The sequence below is a fragment of the Oryza glaberrima genome, chromosome 8, assembly GCF_000147395.1.
Source record: "Oryza glaberrima chromosome 8, OglaRS2, whole genome shotgun sequence".
Classification (NCBI taxonomy): domain Eukaryota; kingdom Viridiplantae; phylum Streptophyta; class Magnoliopsida; order Poales; family Poaceae; genus Oryza; species Oryza glaberrima.
In genome coordinates this window covers 15,160,508-15,185,851 of record NC_068333.1, presented here as the reverse complement: position 1 = coordinate 15,185,851, position 25,344 = coordinate 15,160,508, and the positions used below count along the sequence as shown (strand labels likewise).

At 38.5% G+C, this 25,344-nt stretch overlaps 1 protein-coding gene across 1 annotated transcript; it reads left to right on the top strand.

Moving 5' to 3' along the window:
* Positions 1-14,933: 14,933 nt before the first annotated feature.
* On the top strand, positions 14,934-25,084 carry LOC127782485 (disease resistance protein RGA5-like). The gene is made up of 3 exons (XM_052309687.1): positions 14,934-15,933; positions 21,686-23,768; positions 23,859-25,084. The coding sequence occupies exons 1-2, from the start codon at positions 15,104-15,106 to the stop codon at positions 23,754-23,756; spliced, it is 2,901 nt and encodes a 966-aa protein (XP_052165647.1). The 5' UTR covers positions 14,934-15,103; the 3' UTR covers positions 23,757-23,768; positions 23,859-25,084.
* The last annotated feature ends 260 nt before the right edge of the window (positions 25,085-25,344 follow it).

The following is a 25,344-nucleotide window of genomic DNA, read 5'->3' as shown; positions in this document are numbered from 1 at the left end:
TTCCTCCAAATCATCAGCCGACATGAAACCTTGTCCTTGCTTGTCATCGAGATCATCTACCGTGTCCTTGGTGTAGACGTTTGAACCCTCCACGACGCCCTCAAAATAATAATTTGGGCTCTCCATCTTCAATTGGCTATATATCACAATCGGACACTTTTAGAAAATCTCCATCCCAAACTTTTCCAGATAGGCAATCAATACCATCCATCTCCCAAAGAGCTAAATCGGCATTAGCAACGTTAACTAACCTGTCGGCTGGTACAATTTCAATCTTGTCACCTTGCCATTGAATCAAGCACTGGTGCATAGTCGAAGGAATACAACAATTAGCATGAATCCACTCCCTTCCAAGCAACAGGCTGTAGGAACCCTTTCCATCGATGACAAAAAATGTTGTAGGAACGGTTTTACTTCCGACTGTCAGCTCCACATTCAAAACTCCTTTAGTCTCCGATGGATTGCCACCAAAATCCTTGAGAACCATGTTAGTCTTGATGAGATCGTCTGGATTTCTGCCCAACTTCCTGAATGTAGCATATGGCATCAAATTCACAGCAGCTCCTCCTTCAACCATCATCTTGGACATCGGCTTCCCATTGACAAACCCATTGATATATAACAGCTTGAGATGCCGATTTTCTGTTCCCTCTGGCTTCTCAAAAACCGCCTGCTCCGGTGACAAAACCAATCTAGCAGAGGCTTCTTCAACATCATCAACATCGGCTTGCCTAGCTTCAAACTCTGCTGGTAGCGCAAAAACCATGTTTACCGATGCAGATGCAGGAGCCTTACCCTTGAGCAACCGTTTTGCTTTATCGACTTCAACTTCATCGGCTGTCGTGACCATGCTCTTAACACGCCACTCCTGCTTAGCCTTTGTTTTCTTCAGCCGATGATTAATCTCCTGTTGCACCTCCTGAAAACGTTCTCTGTTCCTCATTCTTTGAACTCTTCTGTTCTGATTCTTGGTGAAAATGCCTGTAGGACACCATTGTGTTTTCCTATCTTCATCTTCATCATGGTGATAATCTTGATTTACTGGGCCCAATCTCTAATGAACAGGTACTATCTTCTGACTCAGCCGATTGCCTCTATTATAGGATCGGCTTGGACTCCCTGCAATGTCGCTGTATCCAGGGCAATCTTCAATCGATGGCAGCCTTATACGTTCATTCCAGCAGAATCTGAAAAACTTACAGTCCCAATGAGGATCAAAACCACCATCATCTTCTTCACAATACTTTTCCTGCTGCTTGTCATACTTTCTCTGATACTTGTTGATAATTCTAGCCGAATTCATCTGAAAATTTTGATTCTTCCCCCCATCGGCTGTCCTCCCAGATGTATGCACCATGTTAACAGGGAAAGGATTACCATCAACCTTCATCGGCTTCTTTGAATCATCAAATTTGATCTTTCCCCCTTCAATGGCCACCTGGATTTGCTGCCTGAAAACTTTGCAGTTATTAGTAGAATGAGAACCAGAATTATGCCACTTGCAATACCTCCTTTTGCCTAGCTCTTCGGCCGATGGGATTATATGACCAGCAGAAAGTTAAATCTGTTTCTCCCGAAGCAACAAATCGAAAATCTTGTCAGCCTTGGTGACATCAAAATCAAATCATTCTTCTATTCCAGAACTCCTCACCCATGGGCATGGCACAACCTTCTTGCTCCCGACCCATTCGGCTGCTGCTACTTCGGAATCATCCTCTTCATCATCAGAATCATATATGTACGGGTATACATGGTTGATCCTTTTGAAGTTCTCCTTAGCTTCGGCAAATCTTTGCTCATGCAAAGTGACCTTCTGTGCAAGATGCGATAAGCTCTCGAAATCCTGGGATGAAAATTTTTCCTTAATTGGTGCTATCAGGCCCTGAAAAGCCAGATCGGCTAACTGGGAATCTGTTAAAGACAAGCTGTAACACCTATTCCTCATCTCCCTGAATCTCTAGATATAATCTTGCACAGATTCATCATGCCTTTTCCTAATTGCTGTTAGGTCAGACAATTTCATCTCATGAATTCCACTATAAAAATAGCTGTGAAACTGATTTTCCAAATCGGCCCAACTATTGACAGAGTTATATGGCAGAGAAGAAAACCATGTGAATGCCGATCCGGACAAACATAAAGGAAACAACCTAACTCTCAAGGCATCAACAGCCGATGCCTCACCACATTGAGCCAAGAATCAGCTGACATGTTCATAAGTCGAAACATTGTCTTGCCCTGAAAATTTTGAGAAGTCTGGTACCTTGTATCGGCCAGGCAATGGAACCCTTTCAAACCACTCAGGGTATGGATGCCGATACAAATTTCCAGAGTCCTTTGGCTTGAGCCCAAACTGCTCCCTCATCACATGTACAATCATACGGGCCCAAGGCCTCTGCTAAGGTACTACTTGCATCTGTTGCTGTATCGGCTCGAACTGATTAAGCTGAGGAGCAAATTGGGGCTGAGGTGATCCTCTTTGCTGGTATTGGACATGAGGTGACGGAGGCTGGTACTGGTAGTTCAAATTACCTCCCAGGTAATTCTGGAAATTCGGCTGTATGTTGTGCACCATATGTTCAGGAATAACTTGAGCTACAACCGATTGATCTGGCTGAACATTATGTACCAAATGCCCAGGGACAACTTGAGTCACAGCGTGCTGCCTTTGCCGATTGTCAAGTGTCCTCAATCTAGCCGATGTATGTTGCAAGTGCTGCTGTTGGATCGGCTGAACGGTCTGTTGCCTTGGCGGTGTTTGCTGAATCGGCACTGATTGTACTGATCGACAATTGTTGGATTTGGTAAAAACATTGCAGCAACCTGGTCCTGAGTCAGCCGATTGATATTTTGCCCAACATGCTGCGGTTGTTCCCTGGTCAACAATCGAGGATTGGTCATTTGCCTTTGTGCCAGTGATGGTGCAGCTGGTCCAGGAGTTGAAACCGGTACCGTCGGCTGAACTGGTGGTACACTGGAAGCACTCTGTTGGTTGCTTGTGACCAAAGGCCTGTAGTTCGGGAAAACACCCCCTGGTAAATAGGCTGGCCCCGTAGTTTGATGCTCAGCTATTGTGCCATCGACCACAGACTTCACCATGTTTGTCAAGGTATTAACTAGCACTCCAGATTGGTTGATCAAAGCATGTTGCACGGCATAGTCAATCCGATCTTGGAAGTTGTTGAACTGCAATTGCTCTCTGTTGCTATCTTCACCGAGATCCTCAACCGAACCATCTTGGGGTTCATCACCTTTATCGCCCGAACCACCTGCAATGCCCTTACTGCTTGAATTATCTGTACCAACTTGAGTTTTTTTGTACCTCACCATCTTTAGAAGAACTTGTTCCAGGGACATCGGCAACTAGCTTCAGCTTGTACTTTTGAACAACTCTCCCTTGTCGAGTCTCTGTGAATGAATTCATGAATTGCTGTTGCTTATGTTTCATCATTAATTCAAACTCTTTCTTCTGCTCTGGTGATAGCTTATCTATAGTGACTGGCATAATATTTCCTTCGTTCACCTCAGACTCGTTGGTTCCTGTGGGCTTTGGAATCATGGTTTGAGGAGGGACCACCGGCTTTGTTGCCGATGATGGTGACTGTGGTGGTATCTCAGCCATGAGAAGATGTTGCTGAAACTGGGTCCCACTGAGCGTGCCAAAAGCGTGTTGATGTGAAAAACACGAGGCCTGGGAGATTTGCTTAACTCCAGTGCAGGTCCAAAAAGCTTGCCTTTAGGTTCGTGAGCGTGCCAGTTGATTTTATCCTGCAATCAACAAGAAACAAAGACAGGAAAATAGCAGTTAAATCCATAAACGATAGCCGATCGGCCAGTCGCTGATGACGTATCATTTATCTTTGAGCCGATGTCATCTTTGCATCGATCGGCAGTCATGAGTAAACAAGAAAGAACTAAATCTATTCGATCGGCTGTAGATATTAATGGTATATAATCCTTATGTCGATATATACTTAAATCAAGTGATTGGGATAGATCGGTCGCCAATGCCGAGATAGTATAAATCACTTAGATCGAAATATATATTAACAAGAAGATTATAAGCATTCATAGCATAGCCGATCAGATAGATCTAGCACGTATCAGCTAATACTCCGATACCACTCTATGTTAAGATATTAAAGCAAGCAAAATATATCAAACAGGAAGCTTAATATACCTAAAAGCAATAAGATCTCAACATAAAGGGGCAGATCTAGCATATCAATTAAGCACATAAGATATAAGGCTAAATCAGGTAAGATCGGCTGAAACCCCGATACTACCCTAATCGACAACCAAAGACAAGCTAGAGATCTAGATTCTAATCACGACTTATAAGGTCAAACTAAACCGATGCAGCTATAAGTATGAAAAGAAGAACAATATCTAGACAATCAAGCCATTGGATGTTTCATAGGGTGGTGGATACCCTATATAATCTAAGTCAACGTTGGTATTTAACCTAATCGGCTGCCCTCTAGTGATAGATGTTAGCCGACTGGAGGTTAAATAACAATATTGCCGGAGATTATATAGAATATATGATAACTCGACAACTTACATAAACAAGATTAGAGTGTCATAAAGATGGAAGCACTAATCCCGAGAACGCAAGCCGCCATAACAAGTTTTACCTCTAGTTGAAGATCGAAACCGATGCAGCTTAACCCGGAAGCAAGAACTCGTCGAAAACAAAACAAAAGTAAAAGGGTGGCGATGCGCTGAGATTGTTATTGAACGTGTGTTATCTGATTACATGGGGCTCGGGGTCTATTTATACCCGAGATTACAAAATATGTCCATGTCGGAGACGACTCTTATCTCTAACAAACTCTAAGATACCATAAGTCTTTGCGGCAAACTTTTGCCCAAACTTATCTCTAAGGAAATTACATAAAATATCCTAATTAATAGATACAATTGCCTTTCCAGGACTCAACCCGTGCATGGCAATCCATGTGAAGCACTTCAATCCAACCCGACGACGTATACCGAGTCGTATTGTCAGAATCAGCTCAATCGGCTAACCTTGTGCGACTCAAACTCTGTCTATTTGGTTGCAGTCGATTCGGACTTCAGCTGATTCTTTCTCTGTTTCCGGAACGATTTCTATCTTAGATTCCGCTTTGGTTTTATCTTCATCTCTGATACCTGAATTACCAAATTTGGTCGTTAACAGGAGGCCGCTGGCCCTAGCCCAAGTTGCATTCTATGGATAACGAACTCCCAATGACGGCTGTGAGCGTTTTACCTGAAGAAACCGTCATGAACACTTGTCAAGAGGAGAGAAGAGATGCTCTTTGGATGCTTTAGCATCTCCACATTCCCAAGGCACTTCTTCACCTATAAATACCCCTCCTCATCCCTCATTTCAACACACACCAAGATATAGAGCTGAATTATAAGAGGCTCTAAGTATACTTTAAGTTCTTTATATGTTCTATAGTATACTTAGAATACGGAGAGAATAAAGTAGTAGAATTTGGAGGAATACCAGAGTTGTCGGTAATCCTCTCCTTATTCTTGTACTTTGTTAATTACTCTGGTTCAATAGAAATATCATTATGAGTAATTAAGATTTGCTTCGTGAGAGTTATTCTTGGTTCATTCCAAATTAGCATACGGGATCATTGTTCACTATAGTCCATTAATTATATAGTGATTTCTTTAGTGTTTAGCTAGCACTAGAGTAGTTATTAATTGCGTAGACGCGGTGTCTGGGTAATTAATTTCCGGTGGTTGCTGCGTATCCCATAGTATGTTAGAGGTGGGTGTAGTGGTGGTGACAGCGCTCAAGAGCACTTAAGTCCTCTCTGTCCGGGTACGTAGTAGAGCGACATCTGGGAACATCGGGTTTCTAGTGCCTAAAGTATCGCGTTAGGATTAAAATTAAGTTTTCCTTAGACACTATTTCTCACTAGGAAATCCTCTCTACCCTTTGCTTATCTTTGCTTTGTGTCCTTGGATGAACCTGAAGAAGAGCTAAGCACACACGTTCCCTGTGGAAATCGATACCCGAGAATACTCCCGGGTGAAGTGCTACATCAGTATCTTCCATGCGCTTGCGGATTTTATCTGTGACGTTAAGAAATGCCAACAATCATTGCTTAAGATGAAAGCGTGGAGCTAGTGCATATCCTGGGAACTAGCTTCACATGAGTATGAGTTTAGAACATTTGGGATGCATTAGATCTTTAGTTGTTTTGTCAAGTCTCCTGAATGTGTAACATATCTAGTCGCCGCCTTCGTGTGGTTTGACGGGCACATCAAATGCTGAAATTGGCTGGCAAGCTAAAGGCCTAGCTTCATCTCCTACGTTCTCTATTCGAGGCTTCGGATCTTATATTATGCTTGCTTCTTGATTTGATTTGTTCATCTCAATTCGCAATTATAATATAAAGTCCAGGTGTCCACACCATATATGTAGTAGCACAAAGTAAAGAGACCAGGGAGTGCTTCAATTGTGGTGAGATGGGGCAACTTATGCGTGATTGCCGTGCTCCATGCAAGCCTAGTTATGGGAGAGGAAGATGTGGTAATAGGGGTGGAGCAAGAGGTGGAAGATGTTATGTGGGTAGTGGTAACAGAGGTAGAGGCTATGAGTATAGAGGTGATCACAAAACTAATGTGGTCACTCATAAAGAGGGTTCTTCTGAAGCTACAAATGTTGATGTTGCCAACCTTGTTAATTTCACCTAAGGTAACTGTTGACGGTCGTTACAGATAAATTTCGATCGTCAATAAAACTAAAATAATGGAGAATTAGCTATGCTTGCAATGTATATTTATTTTAGAATAATATAGTTCCACTTTTACTTTGAGAATAATATGTTGCAGGATTTTAGCAAATAAAATAAAGAGAAAGTGAAGAAACCTCACTCCTAAGCAAGCTAAAGGATAAGGAGGGCCCACATGTCAGGTGTAACCATCCGGAAACTGACTTAACTGTCACAAACTACTAAAGGACCCACCTGTCAGTGCCCTGCCCGAAGTTGGAGGCCTGTTGGGCCGGCCTAGGTTCGGCTGAACCTGCTGGCGTCGGCTCCGGCTGGCCCTCTACGTGGACGCTCCAGATCACTCCTCAATGACTTTTGCAAGGGCAAAATGGACATCTCGCATAGCTACAACTGTCATAACAGCCCTATAAAAGGAGGAGCCCATTCACTCTCTCAACACACTCAAGCAAGCTCAAGATTCCTCTTCATACTTTATTTAGTAGATTAGTGCTAAATGGAAGTAGTATAGAATAGTTCTCGGAGTGCTCAGAGCTTTCGGAGGAGTTTCGGTATGGCTCTAGTAGCTTTTCTATTCTGTTCTATAATACTTTCCGAATTAATGAAATATTCTTCTTTATATATTCTCGGTACTTTACGTAGTATGAGTACTGCTCTTGCTTTACATTTGTGTCAGTATAATTGTGTGGATAGCCTACCAGAGAGGTGCAATGGTGTGGGTTTAATGTCCGAATTATCGATTGCTCTATATCTTCTGCAGAGGTGTAGAGTAGTATTTATTAATGTAAGCATGGTGCTTAGATTAGTAAATATCATTATCTGGGCATATATGCTGCGGGACAGTAGAGGTGGGCCGCTGATGATGATAGCTCAGTACAGGTATTCCTCCACGTTATTATATATTCCTAAGACAAATTCTTGGGGAGGGTACTCCTCCGTATTTAACCCTGGTTAGATGGCCATGATAGGTTGTCATAAGAAACTCGGTAACCCGGGGTGGTCTCTCGAAACACCAGGAGGACACTATTAGGGGGTATTGGCCACATCATTGTATACTAGCAAGTGCAGAGTAAAGTTGAGTGTATATTAGAAGCATAGGAAATGAGTTCTCTCTATCTCTTCTTCCACTTAGTTAGAATTATTTATCTGAGGAAATCTATTAGCTTCGTTTCGTGTCACTCTTCCCTCATATTAAATTAACCCCTGCCTAGGCTTTGATAAAGGCAAGTAATATATATGTGTATATGTTAGCATAGTTCTGTCTTTCACAATCTTCCCTTGGGATTAAATAAATACGATATCTTGGAATACTTCCGGGTGAAATGCTACAATGGTATATCCATGCGCTTGCGGATTACTTCTATAACCATAAATATACTAGGACTATTTCTTCGCCATTGCTGGGAATGAATATTTCTAGTAATGTCGTTAAGAAATACTAACAGTAACTCAAACCAAGCATTTATGTCCATCAATAGTTCTCATTCAAATTGGATACTAGACTCGGGTGCATCCAAACATGTCACGGGTACATGTGGAGAATTTGCATCATATAAACCATACCCATTTACACGAAAAGAAACAATTCAAACTACTGATGGAACATCATGCCCAGTTAAGGGAGAGGGAGCAATACAATATACTCCTTCAATCACTTTATCATCAGTGTTATATGTCTCTTCTTTTCCAGTGAATTTGGTTTCAATAAGTTCTCTTGTTGATCATATGGACTGTTGGGTCTCTCTTGATCGTGAGAATTGTTTAATTAAGGAGAGGCAAACAGGGAAGAAACTTGGGATTGGCGTCAGACGTGATAGACTTTGGTATTTGGATCGAAAGGAGACAAGTGAAGATGCATGTCTTGCATTGATGGCTTCCACATGTGAAGAAGAGGCTAAGGTAATTTTACTTGGTAGGGCAGCGACAAGGTTGGATGGTTACTGTTTTATTTGAGTTTTATTGAGACCCCATCCAACTAAATATTTTGCGCTATCATTTCAAGTAGTTTACATATTATCTAACCCGGGTTATCCATAGGCTACCTTCATCATCGTTGACTTATGATCTCGTCTTCACGGTTGGCTTATAACGCCACTTCTAATGGATTATCTCATCTTTACCATCGACAAAGTGTGTTAAGATGAAGTGTGCTCGTTGACTTATGATCTCATCTTCACAGTTGGCTTACTACGCCACTTCTAATGGACGATCTCATCTTTACTGCGCCACTTCTAATGACCGAGCACACTTCAACTAAATATTTCGTGCTATCATTTCAAGTACTTTACACCTCTGTTTTATTGACCACCTCAGTAATCGCCAGATTGTTACTTTACCATTTGACTTACCACTCAGATCATAAGCCACTCAGATGAAGTGTGCTCGGTCTACATCACCTGGGAGATTTGTCATACATGAGCATACCGATAGGCACATGTCTCGTCATTTTAAGGGTATCAGTTAGCATTTTTGGCTGAGGTCCAATATGTCCACAGTCCATATTTTTAGGTGTGACCCATCACATTCTTTTAGGGACTTAGGCATTTTTTTCTTAGACAAAATTGCGCGTGATCAAGTGCCCAATACCTTAGAAATCTTTTTATACCATTGTTATTCAACTTTTTAGGAGTTACTACAATGCAATTTAAAAGGTGGCAAACAGTTAAGCTTTATATATAGCTGACCTGATAACTTTTTTATATAAGTTAAGTCATTGTTTGGATTTCATAAGGCAATTGATTGGATACTATATCATTGTTTTGAGCTACATATGTATGCATTCTTTAACAAAGACCAAAATTATGGCTTTAGGCTGATTATATAGTTTGGTTGTTGTCAGGTGGCTAGTAAATCTATTTATGGGTGTTATTTCACTCAGATTTTATACCATATATGCCATATATCTTCAGGTGTGCTGAAATTCTGTGTCTTATAGGGACTTGAGCATATTTGTCTTGGCAATATGCGCTCAATGTGAGCCCAATACCTTCAAAATCCTTTATTGCTGCATAAAGGCTTTTAATTTGAGTCATGGGCTATGCAATTTTTAAAGGTGACCAATAGCATGCTTTCGTGGCTTTTATAAGGCTTTTTCTTTGTAAGAGTCGGGTGCTACTTGGTATCATTCTTAAGACCTCGTTGCCCTAGAGCTATACACATTATATTCTTAAGCCACAATTGGCCTAGAGCTACGCGCAACATATTCTATGCAGTCGGTACATTGTTCGGGTCATGTTATTCAGAGACTCACACTGCATATGTTATATATTCGTATTAAGTCACTCGACTAGTTAAAATTATAGTTCTTGACTATATGCTTGGTTTGTTCAATTAATCACATAGTCAGGAGTTACACCTATTAGGCGCATCTATTCGTTGCACCTATTTATTCATCTACTTGATATATCTTTTTTATTTAATCTTTTGGACGAGCCCTCCATAGCCTCTATGCAAGTTATCAAATGAGGACTCAAGAAGGAAGCACTCGGGAAGCCTTCGCAGGGAAGATGAAGCACTCAGTATTGGTCATGAACCACAGAGAAGACTGCAACTTGACTGTGAAGGTCTTAGGGCCAGCTGTGGAGAATTTGGGTACCAGGTACCCCACACGACCTCCATATTCGACTAGAGATAGGAGGTGGGCTAAATCCATATATTATGTTATAGAGTAGGACTCGGTTGCAATGTTACCTAGTGTTCTATGACAGGACCTAGAGTCCTAACCAGGTACTACCATATAAGTGATTAGGAAACTGATGTCGTATCCGACTATGTTTTCCTCTTGGTAACCCTGCTCCCCAACCTATATAAGGTGGGCCCGATGTCCTCTACTCCTCCAAGGGCATAGAAACATGGCAACACATAAACCACAACTAGATCGTCAGATCAATATACAGCCGATGGATACAATCCTAAACAGGTAGCGAATTACCTCTCATTGAGAGAGCATAAACTTGCCTAAATCCTTGTCTTCCGCATCCTGCCACTTTTAGGTCTTATGCGCTACCCCCTTTTATCATTGCCGATTTCCAGAATCGACAGATACTATATACCTACATGGCTGGATTATCCGATTAGTTATAAGGGATACATTATATCTATAGAATATGTAACAGATCATGACTTGAGTGTTACATCTCCTTCTATATTAAGGAGACGACTTAAAAGTCTTGGTTTGGTAAATTGTAATGCAGGATAAGAAAATTGATTCCGTATTTGGTTAGGTTTCTATCGTTATAATCTTGCTCTCCAACCTATATAAGGTGGGCTAGAGGCCCTCCAAGGGCATAAGCTTCAACTAGATCGTCAAATTAGTACAACACCCGGCGGATTCTAATCCGCAAACAGGATTAGAGTATTACCTCTCGTCGAGAGGGCCTGAACCTACCTAAACCTTTGTCTCATGACCTATTTACTTTAGCTCCCATACACAACCCCTTTTCTTATTACCGATTTCTAGAATCGACAGATAGCTATCATGGTACGTATGGTTAAACATGAGCAAGAAATACTATATCAGCCAACAACATCACAAGCAAGTTGTACATGGCAATTAGTCCTGTTATAACATATAAACTCGTCATACCTGGCTTATTCTTGTTATAACATATAAACTCATCGTAGTACCTAACAAATTAGTCTTGCTATAACATATAAAATCTGGCCTTAGTGAAATCTCTTCCATTATTAAAAAAAAAAACTTAGGCAACACTCTCAATCTAACATGAATAGCATCTTCAATCTAAATAACGAGAGCTTAACATGTCAGATGGTGAGTAAGCTATACATAGAGATATTAAGGGACCAGGAAGTGGAAAATCATTTTCACAAGAGGGTCACTTAAGATATTGTTAACGAAAAATTTGGTAATTTCAGTATCGGAGATGAAGATAAAACCGAAGCGGAATCCAAGAGGTAGATCGTTCTGGAAACAGAGCAAGAATCGGCTGAAGTCCGAATAGACTGCGACCAGAATCGGCAAAGTTCGAGTCGGACAAGGTTAGCCGATTGAGCCGACTCCGATAATACGACTCGGTACACGTTGTCGGGTTGAGTTAACGTGCTTCATATGGATTGCCACACACGGATTGAGTCATGGAAAGGCAATTGTATCTATTAATTAGGATATTTTATGTAATTTCCTTAGAGATAAGTTTGGGCAAAAGTCTGCCGCAAAGACTTATGGTATCTTAGAGTTTGTTAGAAATAAGAGTCGTGTCCGACATGGGCATATTTTGTAATCTCGGGTATAAATAGAACCCGAGACCCATGTAATCAGATAACACACGTTCAATAACAATCTCGGCGCATCGCCACCCTTTTACTTTCGTTTTATTTTCGATGAGTTCTTGCTTTCGGGTTGAGCTGCATCGATTTCGATCTTCAACTAGAGGTAAAACTTGTTATGGCGGCTTGCGTTCTCGGGATTAGTGCTTCCATCTTTATGACACTCTAATCTTGTTTATGTAAGTTGTCGAGTTATCATATATTCTATATAATCTTTGGCAATATTGCTATTTAACCTTCAGTCGGCTAATATATATCTCTAGAGAGCAGCCGATTAGGTTAAATTCCAACGTTGACTTAGATTATATAGAGTATCCACCACCCTATGAAATATCCAACGGCTTGATTGTCTAGATATTGCTCTTCTTTTCATACTTATAGCTGCATCAGTTGAGTTTGACCTTATAAGTCATTATTAGAATCTCAATCTCTAGCCTGTCTTTGGTTGCCGATTAGGGTAGTATCGGGGTTTCAGCCGATCTTACCTGATTTAGCCTTATATCTTATGTGCTTAATTGATATGCTAGATCTGCCATTTATGTTGAGATCTTATTGCTTTTAGGTATATTAAGCTTCCTGTTTGATATATTTTGCTTGCTTTAATATCTTAATATAGAGTGGTATTGGAGTATTAGCCGATACTTGCTAGATCTATCTGATCGGCTATGCTATGAATGCTTATAATCTTCTTGTTAATATATATTTCGATCTAAGTGATTTATACTGTCTTGGCATGGCGACCGATCTATCCCAATCACTTGATTTAAGTATATATCGACATAAGGATTATATACCATTAATATCTACAGCCGATCGAATAGATTTAGTCTTTCTTGTTTATTCATGAATGCCGATCGATGCAAAGATGACATCGGCTCAAAGATAAATGATATGTCATCGGCGACTGGCCGATCGGCTATCGCTTATGGATTTAACTGCTATTTTCCCGTCTTTGTTTCTTGTTGATTGCAGGATCAAATTAATTGGCACGCTCATGAACCTAAAGGCAAGCTTTTTGGACCTACACTGGAGTTAAGCAGATCTCCTAGGCCTCGTGTTTTCACATCAACAGATATTGACTATGAAAATCGATTTTCACAAATGGTTATAGAACCGTCTAGAAATTAACGATATAAAATTTGAAAATGTTGATGAAAAATAACAAGCTATATTTCTTCGTTACTTCACGAAGCTCAATTTGAGGGATTTTTAAATTCTGCTAAATATTCGTTAGTGTATTCACTCCGTTACGTATTCGCTCCATGCCTGTATCTAATAATATTCGATTCCATTTTTGTATCCGGGATTTTCGATTAGGATTCTGAGAAAATATAAAAATGAATATGGTAGAACTAGATTTCGTCCATTTCCATCCCTACTGTAGGATCGTAAAGGGCCTTTCCCACCCCAAAAGCTAGCCATTGAGGTGAGGGGCTCCCCCACTTATATCTTAGGTCATTTGCCCTTCCACAACCAATGTGGGACTATTCAACAATCTCTCCCTTCACACATTGTTGTCCCTCAGCCCCTTCACCGTATTCGGGCCCCACTGGCCCACGGTCCATCTGGTATACGGGCCCCGCAGGCACCCACGGTCCATCAAGCCTTCACACACGGTGTCCATCGGACATAGATGTTAACCTAGCCAGGCTCTGATACCAATTGTAGGATCGTAAAGGGCCTTTCCCACCCTAAAAGCTAGCCATTAAGTTGAGGGGCTCCCTCACTTATATCTTAGGTCATTTGCCCTTCCACAACCAATATGGGACTATTCAACACCTATCTGCCTTATTGTCATGTGGTCAGCGTATTTGTCAAGCGCTGGATTTGTGCATCTAATCAAAGGATTATTCTAAAGGGAGAATCAAATTTGCCACCCACCGTGCTGCCATGTGTGCAGCCAACTTGACAAGGAGTAGATTTATGCACGTCCACCACCCAATGTTACCATGCGGTAAGCCTACATATCGAGGAGTAGATTTATGCAAGTCCAATGAAAAGATTATAAGGTACGTACCATCGAATTTACAATCCCACCAAGTTAGCATGTGGTAGGCTTACATGTCGATGAGAAGGTTTACGCAAGTCTCTTATGTGGTTAGACCTCCATGTTCCGTATAGAAAAGGAACTAATACACATCTCCTTTAGAAAAGAATTTCCCATAATGACTATGAATGCTTGTACCTGAAGTGACCAAATAAGGCTTAGCTGATCTTCTAATTCAAGAATCAAGATTCACTTGTGGGGTTCTTTCATTCAGTCAGTTTGATGTTCTCTTCCTATAGGGATGTCTATTTTTAGGTTACCCTGAGATGTCGAGAAGTATTGATAATGAAGATACCTCCTACAAAGCCCTGAGAAGTAGGTCTTTGTTTTGCAATGAAAAGATTCTGAAGGCACCATCAAATTTACCACCAGCACGTTGCCATGCATGTGATAAGCCTACATGTGGAGGAGTAGATATTTATGCAAGTCGAGCTAATGAAAAGATTCTAAGGTACGGTACCATCGAATATACAAACCCACCAAGTTGCCATGTGGTACATGTCGATGAGTAGATTTCCACAAGTCTAATAAAAGACATCAAACAGTGGATCCATGGAAGTCTGGTCAAAAGATTCTAAAGGCACCATCAAAATTTGATGCTGCCATGTGGTCAGCTTTTGTCGATCGATTACTTGGAGACAATACATTACATCCCAACTTGCTAAATTGCTAAATGAGGATTTAGCAAGTGGATGTTTAAATTAGGTAGGCTGAGCATTGGTATGAATAAACATGAATAAGAAACACTACATGAGCCAATAACATCGCATTCAACACCAGTACTCGTACATGGCAAGTCCTTGTTATAACATCTAAACTCTGGCAGCACTAGATCTCAAGCTTTATGAGCAATTTAAATTTTGGAGCTGTCATGGATTCCATTTAATTGCCTTGAGCAAACTAATGATACTTCTCGCCATTATATGCTACACACACAGTCCACAATTTATATAGCAAGCATTCTTTCTCCTTCGGTCCTTCCTCATACTCACCATTGCTGAGCATAAGAGAGAGAACGGGAGGGGTAGGAAGCATGGAGGCTCAAGGTGCCATGGACTCCCTCCTAAAGAAACTCACCAATCTGCTTGTTGAGGAGTGTGCCCGACTGAAAGGAGTCCGCCGTGAAATCCGCTTCCTCCGGTCAGAGCTGAACAACATGCACGCCCTTCTCCAAAAGTGTGCTGCAATGGAGAACCCTGACATCCAAGTGAAGACCTGGACAAAGGAGTTGAGGGAGCTCTCACACGACATCGAAGACTGCGTGGACGAGTATGTCCACGGAGTTGACACCAATGACCACCACGGTCACGGAGGCATCAAGGAGTTCTTTCGCCGATGTGCTCGGCGTTTGAAGACACTGTGCACTAGGCACCGCATTGCAAACCAGATCCAAGAACTGAAGGCCCGTGTTGTCGAGGTCAAAGACCAGAGGGAGAGATACAAGCTCGATGATGTTGCTGGCAGCAGTTACACCAGCTTGACAATAGATCCTCGCATGGGTGCTCTTTTCACTGAGGAGGCTCACCTTGTGGGCATCGATGGCCCAAGGGATGACCTAGTGAGCTGGCTGATGGAGGGTGAAGCTGAGCATTTGAATCATCGGAAGGTGCTGTCCATCTATGGCTTTGGTGGTTTGGGCAAGACCACGCTAGCCAATGAGGTCCGTCGTAAGATTGGACCGCAATTCGGTTGTGCGGCTCTTGTATCTGTTTCCCAAAAGCCTGATTTTAAGAAAATTCTCTGGGGCATACTCTCTCGTATAACTCCGAAAGGCACTAATCTTGTCAGAGATCTGAGAGAGACCTGGGATGAGAGTGAGACAATGCTTATTGAAAAGATAAGAGAAATCCTACAGGATAAGAGGTAATTATCTTATTTCTCGCTCATTGTTAAACATTTTAGGTCTATTGTTTCTCCATATCAATCTTAGCGCGACAATATTATTACGCTTGTACGCAATTAAGGTGCAGTTTGCGCGCGGCTTCTGCACAGCAGGACATATCTGACTAACTAGTTTCATATTAAATACTTTTCAAAAAGATATTTACAATATTCTGTTGCACGTCAGATTTGCCATCTTACAACTACTAATTCGAGAGCTTCCACGTTAATCCTCATGAGAAGGGCTTGAAAAAGAGATTAATCCTGGGAATAATTACCACAAAAATCTGGAAAAATCTGACTGTATATTTGGTTGATTCTATCTTTATTGACAACTAGAAAGGTAGTCCGTGCATATGCGCGGGTATCTTATTTAATATTGCTTTAATTTTGAGTACAAACATTTATGTGTGGATGATATCTTTCAAATACTCTTTAACTCTATTTTAAACATGTTTTTTATAATAATTGGTTTATGCATGTTACTTGAAACCGTACAACCTTGAATTTATGAGAAAAAAGTCACAATAATGAAGTTGATTCATATATATTTGTACTATGTGTGATTCTTTTTAGGAATATTTAGCATATCTTATTTTTGGAGTTTACAAACTTTAAGTAACATTTTATTCTTATCCTTGTATGCTATAGATGACGATGGACTTTATGATATATTAGTGAATGGTATTTTCTATTAAAATTATATCTAATAGAACTACTTCATCTAATTAAATAGACTTATATTACTTATACACCCTGTGTTGCATAAATCCAAAGAATCAAATTTTGTCCCAAACCAATTGGGGAATTTATATATAATCAAAACAAAGTGAATTTTGTTAAAAAAACAAAGTGAATTTTTTAAATAGTACCACGATAATCTCCAGAGTATTGTGTTATCGTTTATATTTTGACAAATGTCTCCTGGTTTTTTTCAACACCTATGATTCATAATCACATGAGACATATTTACTAATTTAAAGAATGCATTTATTTTCCCAAACTATGATTCGTTGAAGTATAGTTATAGTCACGTCAATAGAGTGTATGACATATTGACATACATCCATCAATTATCCTGAAATATTGAATCTTATCAACTATAAAAAAAATATACCATAAGTAGTTTATTGGACATGTTACTTGATTATTCATTTATTGTCAAAACTATTTGCCAAATAAAAAAACATACTATATGGCCATAAATCTCAAAAATGGACTAATGGGTTGGATTATAGCAAGATTATTGGCTAGAAATATTTTTGATTTTTTTTTCAAATGTATGTAACATTTGTGCTGGTCACTTCTCAAATACCAATCAAATAGTTCAAATTTTTTTTTGAGAATCTTAATTCAAATAATTTAAAATTAAAATAAGATTTACTTGAAAAACACAACTAAATTGGGTTGTTTATATATATATATATATATATATATATATATATATATATATATATATATATATATATATATATATATATATATATATATATATATATATATATATATATAGCGTTGTATATTCACCAAATGATATTTGACGCCCTAAATATGATGCGAAATTATTTAAAATTATCATAGCATTAATTATTATATGTCGGCCTCATGCATTGTGATGTCTTTAGGACCTTAAACAACAATAGTTTATTTAATTAAAGGAATACAACAGTATCATAAATTGGATATATGATTTTAAAATAATTTAAAAGATAGAACATTCATAGAGCATTGATTAGATATTATAGATCTATAGTTTAACATCGTATATTTGTGTAAATTTGTAAAGTAATGTATTTTATCTCTAAATTGTAGAAGATCCTATTTCTTTCCAGCTATGGAAATCACTTCAAGAGAGACTTTGCTCTGCTTGTGCACAGAGCAAAATTGTTAGATCAACCCTTTTGGAAATCATGGCTTGATACTCTTATGTAATCTCCTCTTGTACATATGTAATTTGTAACTTTTATATAGTTCTAATGTATCAGTAGAAGTCTCTCCTGTTGTTTTAACTAAAAAAGTTGTAGAAAATCCTATTCTAAAGACAAACGATTTTTTTTCAATGGTACTATATACGTATATTTTTTTTGTATCGTAAGTCTGTGCATAGTTTTTTTTCCTTCTCGTGAACTGTAGGTAATATTTATTGTTTTTTCAATTGTATGTAGGAAGTAATTTTTTTTTTCTTTTGCCGGCCAACAATTATTACTTTTTAATAATACATCTAATCTATTGATCCAAAATATCGGGTCACCAATTTAAGTTAAAATCGATGGTGAGATTAGATAGAGCCATGTGACGGTCTAAGAGTGTTTGTAGGAGTGTCACGTGGCGGCTCAAGAGTGCTTGTAGGAAGTTCAATTAACTTCTTAATATATATAATAGAAGATATGTTTGGAAAAATTGTTCATTTAATTTGGCATGGCTAATTGTTAAACTAAGCGCAAAGTCGAGAATTCCCCAGCATAGTGCTCCTGAATACCATAATGACTTGTTTGGTTACTAATTATCTGTGTATATATCAATATTTTCGTCACCTCTTTTTATGAAGATGAAAACTCTATAATTCAGCGCAAACATGCACCAGTGCACTTTTTTTAAAAAAAAACATGTACCGCTGAACTCATCTTTTTTTCTTCGCAAGAAGAAACGTTGAGTACGTAAATATGCTATGCTTGGTTTGGTTACGGTACAAACCATTGTATATATGGAACTTGATTCATTAAAACCTAAATTAACGGCAGAAATCACGTACGTATGTAAAATAGTAGTAGCGTATGCATAGAGGAGGAAGTTATAATTTTTTAATAATAGATCTAATCCAATGATGTAAATTAATAGGTCCACTAATTTAAATGAAAATCAATGGTGAGATTAGACAGTGCCATATGGCGGACAAAGAGCATTTGTAGGACTACCATGTGACGGTTTGAGAGCGTTCGTGGAAAGTTTAATGGACTTTTAATATATAAAATCAGATACGTATGTAAAATAGTAGGAGCGTATGCATAGAGGAGGAAGTTATAATTTTTTAATAATAGATCTAATTTAATGGTGTAAATTAATGGGTCCACTAATTTAAGTGAAAATCGATGGTGAGATTAGACAGTGCCACATGACAGACTAAGAGTATTTTTAGGAGTGCCATGTGGCGGTTTAAGAGCGTTTGTAGGAAGCTTAATGGACTTTTAGTATATAATAGATAGGTAGATATCAACCATTGGATCTAATTTGCTACTCAATTACTCACTTCTCCTAGTATAAAATAACCCTATAGTAATCGACTAATAATCTATATCTAAATAGCCCACCCTCTACCATTTGGAAAGATAACCTAATTGTAAGAAGTATAATATTTTGAATAAGTGTAACTTTATAGATTTTGAGCAACAATCAATTGAACTGTAATTATATTTAGTACATAAAAGTCATACCAATGAATTTATTTTTCAAACAGTTTTCATCCGAACATATTTTGTAAGCAATCAATATCACAGACTTTTTCCAAATAAAATACACCTTATAATTTCATATGGAGCAGACAACAGATCTGAATTCAGTATTGTGATATCCATAACTCGAGAACAACACATATGAATCATCTCGAAATAACCCAAATAACATCGGATAATCATATATATACTAATAGAGTATTCCTAAATTTCAAATGGCTGAAAATTTGTGAAATTTCGGTACATCACCTAAAAGGTGCATTTGCCTAAGATTAAAATTGCAGCAGTGTGGAATATGCAATTCTACTTCATTTGTACTGTAATTATGTTGTTATATATGGTTCTACATTAATTTATTATTATCTGAGTTTGAATATTTTTTACATTTAATTTTGTAAATCTTTATGAATTGGAGGTTTATTTCATGTAGTTTGGTATTTCTTTTTAAATTTTTATAGGTTAAAATAGTTTATCTAATAAAGAGAAATGAGTGATGAGAACCATTAGATTGTCATCCAAGGAAATAGAAAAGTGACAGAAGTCACCTACGTACAATCCTCTCATATTAATATACACACAAGAGGAGATCTTCCCAAAGTATTTTTCATTAATATACACACAAGAGGAGATCTTCCCAAAGTATTTTTCCTAACAAAAACATCGAATAAGAAACCATGACAACTGTTGTGAAGATGACAATAAACTCCATTCACGTCCTCAAAAGAGTGCAGGGAATTGTCACACTTTGAGAATGCTCTCTAACTTTTTACAACCATCAGATTTTTTTTCGCTGTACAAGAACCTAGTGCTCAACGTTAATTTTTGAATCACGTTGTTGTTGTGAACAATTCCATTACCTATTGATGCATGTTCTAACATTCTTACCTCAGAAATACTTTGGGAAGATAAGGCAGCATTTATGGTTAAATGAATTCTATGAAATGTAATTATTGTAGTCTAATATGGTATGGACTAATGTTTCCTTAATATGATATTAGATTTATAATACCAAATAATATAAAAATCATATGACATTTTGAACTAATTTTCAATATTTCTTATACTAACGTTAGGTTTATAACAAAAGTTCAATTCACAAGTTTGAATCATATTTAATTTAGGAAAAAGTTGGTTCGTGTTTTGCAATTATAATTAGTATGTGAAATGGATAATTAATTTTAATTCTTCAAAATCATGTATATCTTCATATAGAATGGAAATTCTAAAAACTATTCATTACTTCGATTAATTCAAATTGAATATAGAATACCAATGTTCAAAACTATATTCACTTAAATTAGTTTAGTAAATTGAAATATTTCAAAATCTGGAAATATTTTATTTTTTCTCACATCAGAAATATGTGACTTTGAAAAAACTATTTATTTTGTTTTATACTTTCTAATGTATTACTTTGCACCTTCTTTGCATTCTTGGTTGGAATTTAGAAAGAATAACTATGGGCTTTAATGCTCCTTTATATGTTATTCATTAGGAGGTTTCGGTGTCTCTGTTCTAGACTTTGATATCATATGAATTTTGGATAGAAGAGAAATCTGGTGATTTCAAGCGTTATCAAGGCCCTTAGGGCTGATATGTATCGATACAACAGATGTGAAATGACTAAAAAAGCCCCTACAAACTACACTTAATAATCTTAACACGAGAGTCAAAAAAAAACATAAGAAAAAATATTCATGAATACCGTTTGAGATGCTACTAGTTAGATTAATCTTATGATTCAATTCGACAAGTTGGGGAACCTAAATTACAACCTTGTAAAACGAATTAGCGAGTATACTATCAGTGCTTGCAATGTCGATACCTGAATTTTGAAAAATTTGTGAATTTCGGTGTCTTCTGACTGATTTTCTTTTTGAAATTTTAACATATTTTGACAGAATTTAAACAATTTATTGACCAGATTCATAAATATTTGAAAAAATCCGAAAATTTCGGGGGAGATTTGATCTTGCTGATAGGGTCCAAAATTTCGGAAATTCCTGAAATTTTGAACCGAAATTTCAAACCATGTATACTATCAAATTTATGAATCTGGCATGGGCACTTTCATTCATGTTCATGTACTTCCCCAACTCTATAGTTTCTTTTCTAAATCTTTCAGCGAAATGAATTGATCATACAAAAACTTTAAGTGATGATGTTAGTGCCAATTATTATTGCTCTATTGTGTTCACTTAAAAAAGCATGTTTTGGTTCTCAGTCCAATTTCTTTTCAAAAGGAATCCGTTTTGGGACATTTTCTGATTCACATTTTTGAATAGGTACTTCATCATAATTGATGACATATGGTCTGCTTCAGCATGGGATGTACTGAAATGTGCTCTTCCAGAGAACAAAAATGGTAGCAGAGTAATTACTACAACACGTATTGAGTCTGTCGCAAAGGCGTGTTGTTCTCTGCCCAGTGACCGCTGTTACAAAATTGAGCCTCTTAGTGAGCTCCACTCAAGAATGCTACTTTTCAAAAGAGTTTTTGGCCATGTGGATGGTTGCCCTGTGCAAATTACACATGTTTCAGATGATATATTGAGAAAATGCACTGGCCTTCCCCTGGCGATAGTTAGTATAGCAAGCTTATTGGCTAGCAGGTCCAATACAAAGGAGCAATGGGAAAAGGTGAGTACATCGACAGGATCTGTATTACAAGAAAATCATGATCTTGAGGGCATGAAAACTATATTGTCTCTGAGTTATAATGATCTTCCCCACTATCTCAAACCTTGTTTACTCTATTTGAGCATATTTCCTGAGGATTATGACATTGAAAGAGGTAGTTTAGTGAGGAGATGGATAGCAGAAGGATTGGTCAGTGAAGATTATGGGCAAAATGTGGAGGATGTTGCTGAAAGCTACTTCAATGAGCTCATTAATAGGAGTATGATTCTGCCAGTGGACATTGACTACGATGGAAGGGTGCGAGTTTGTCGTGTACATGACATGATGCTAGAACTTATGAAATCAAAGGCAAGAGAAGAGAATTTTCTTACAATCATAGGTCCGAGCCCGATCTCAACAAAACCAAAAGGTGTTGTTCGCCGGCTCTCAATTCAATATAATGATGGAGATCAGAAGTTGGCACCCCAAGAAGTTACATCGTTAAACCATGTTAGATCATTCAGCACCTTTGGTGACTGTCTCAATCAGACACTGCCATTTGCTTATTTCAGAGTTTTACGAGTCCTGAGTCTCGATTGTGAGTTGAATGAGGATGTCGATTTGAAGATTATTTGCAAACTACATCAGCTGAAATATTTGAGACTAAATGCCTTTAAGCTTCCTGCAGAAATCGGGGAGCTGCAGTGTCTTGAGACACTAGAATGGTGCAGTTTCTCATGGAATAGTTTGCTGCCGGATGGGATTTCTCGGCTACAACATCTTAGACATCTCCTTGTGGACAATGAGGGGATGTTACCGAAAGACATTGGGAGCATGCAAGCACTTCGGACACTGTCACAATTCAACATCTGTGACAGCCCAGTAAATGCAGTGCAGGAACTTGGAAATTTGAGGAACTTGAGAGAGCTCTCGATATCTTGGGATGAGGACGAGCCAAGTGATGCAAGATACAAGGAGTACTTGTCCTCTTCTCTCAGCAAATTGAGCAGCTGTAGCCTCAAATCACTAAGTATTCTGAGTGCCAGACCTATTCCTGTTGATTTTCTAGCATCTTTGTCACCCCCGCCATGCCTCCTTCAAAGGTTCTGGATGTGGAACTCCTACTTTCAGCGGTGCCCCAAGTGGATTGCACCGCTCGATAGGCTCACTGAGTTGAAACTTGATGTGTGGGAGCTGGAGGATGAAGATTTGGATTTGCTTGCTCATCTGCCGGCGCTGCTTCAGTTCAATCTTTGGGTGGTACCTCTTCGTAAAGAGAAAATTGTCATTAAGGAAACAGGTTTCCGTAGTCTTGTCTTATTCCTCCTGTGGTCCGGGTTGCCATGCTTAAGTTTCCAAGAGAAGTCCATGCCAAAGCTTGAAACCCTCAAGTTGATGTACAGTGCTTGCGGGGCAGAATTATATGGAAGCACGCATTCTGGCATTCAGCACCTCAAGAGTCTTAAAAATGTCCATGTTGAGATTTATACAGCTGGTGCCATACAATCAAACATTGAAGCTGCGCATCGCAACATCAATCACGAAATTGCTAAGCACCCGAGTAATCTCAAGACCAATATTACTATTAGTAGTTATATATACTTTGGGGAGGTAATGAATGATGGCAATGTTGATGAGGAGGATAGTGCACATCTCACTGACAACAATGGTGGCAAGAATCAGGATGAGGACAACAAAGTCATCAGTGCACTAGGATGTGATGGCTGTGCTTACTGAAATTCTACTGAGGTAACTGTAATAACCATGCTCTTTTCCGTCCATTTAATCCTGTCTTCAAATACCCATATTGTTTAATCGAGTTCTTATGATACCATCTAGCTGCTCGTGGTCGGTGCGCGCAAGTTTAGGCAGCAAATCAAGAAATGTCATGGGAAATAAAGAATGCGTGCAAAGAGAGAGCTCTACTGTTGGTTCTGGATAATTCACTTCGTGTGTCCATGCTTGGTTTGTTAGCTTTTCTACTACTCTCCTGTTTTCTTGCGTGTTTTTCTGTTGAGATCTGTGCCGCTCGCGTCGTTTGTGAGTTCATGGGTCTAGTTGTACTGCCACTAAGGCCAAGTTCTCCGTGTAGTTTGCTTTATACTAAGCATTAAGTAAACCAGAAAAGCTGCGCTTGTAGAGGCAGCACCAAAATTCCTCGAGTCCTCTCCTGTATTTTGTACTTTAGTTCTGAGCTTTTTGGCTGTGACTAGTTGGGTGCCCGTGTGTTGCAACGGGGAAAATATGCATCATTTGAAACATCCAATCTATGCCATATAGAAATATGCACAAATCAATGAGGAATCGTTTCCTTGATCTGAACAAAACGAAATTGTAACGAATCTGATTCATTTGCCAAGTTATTATGCTATATATTAAGAAGTAAAACTTGTAGATCTTTGAATTCAGCAAAGAGGAATATGGACATGTGCACCCACGTCAATTCTATGCTTTTTTATATAAACAACATGGTTTAATCACATTCCGTAGCACACAAAGAAAAATAGTATGTATGCAGATCAAAGGGATTGTGTGAAAAATGAGAAAAGGAGAGGCTACAGAACATGGGTACTAAGAATTTACTGACAAAGCATGAATTTGCGATATTTTCAAACCATGCCAAAATGTTACCATGCATTTCTTCAATCACCAAATCCGCATACAGAGCTAGAATGAGCATCTCTGAACAAATATAATTTTCATCAAGGAAATTCGAGTTCAACAATCAGATAATTCTAATTACAAACTAAGAGAGATAACAAAGAATGATTTCTGCATCAGTCTATCTTTCTGGTCAATGGTAGCCCAACACATTAGTGTCTCAAACACGATAAAATGCCCAAACATAGATAAAATAATGAAAACAAATCCATTTAGTTGTTCTCATGCCCAAGGTGCATGCAAAGTTTTATATGGGCATGGTATCTTAAATAAAGCTTTTAAGGGGGTTATTGACCAAATGGAAGGACTACTGAACAAAAGGACAATATTAGGTACCTCAAATGATGTGTACCGTCAGAACATTTAAAAAAAACTTGCATGGATTCAAAACCTTAAGCTGCTTTTCATCTGGCAAAATAACTGGAATATTCACAAATGAACAGCAACAAACTGAATTTCACGATCTTAGAGGACACAAATAATGAAGGTGTAAAGTATTCAGTTAAAAATATATTGTGCTGAAAGGTTGAAGTATTTTTTTTCAGAGCAATACATGCTTAAAACATGACAATTCAAGAGCAAATGGCATCCGATGACTTTGGTTCTAATTTAAGCAGTTACTGATTCTGTTTGTATGAGCTGAACAATCTACTACAGACTCTGG

Excerpts from the sequence above, each read along its gene's own strand:
- LOC127782485 (XM_052309687.1), top strand. The coding sequence starts at position 15,104 with ATGGAGGCTCAAGGTGCCATGGACTCCCTCCTAAAGAAACTCACCAAT. Across the intron at positions 15,934-21,685 it reads GAAATCCTACAGGATAAGAG|GTACTTCATCATAATTGATG; the intron begins GTAATTATCTTA and ends ATTTTTGAATAG.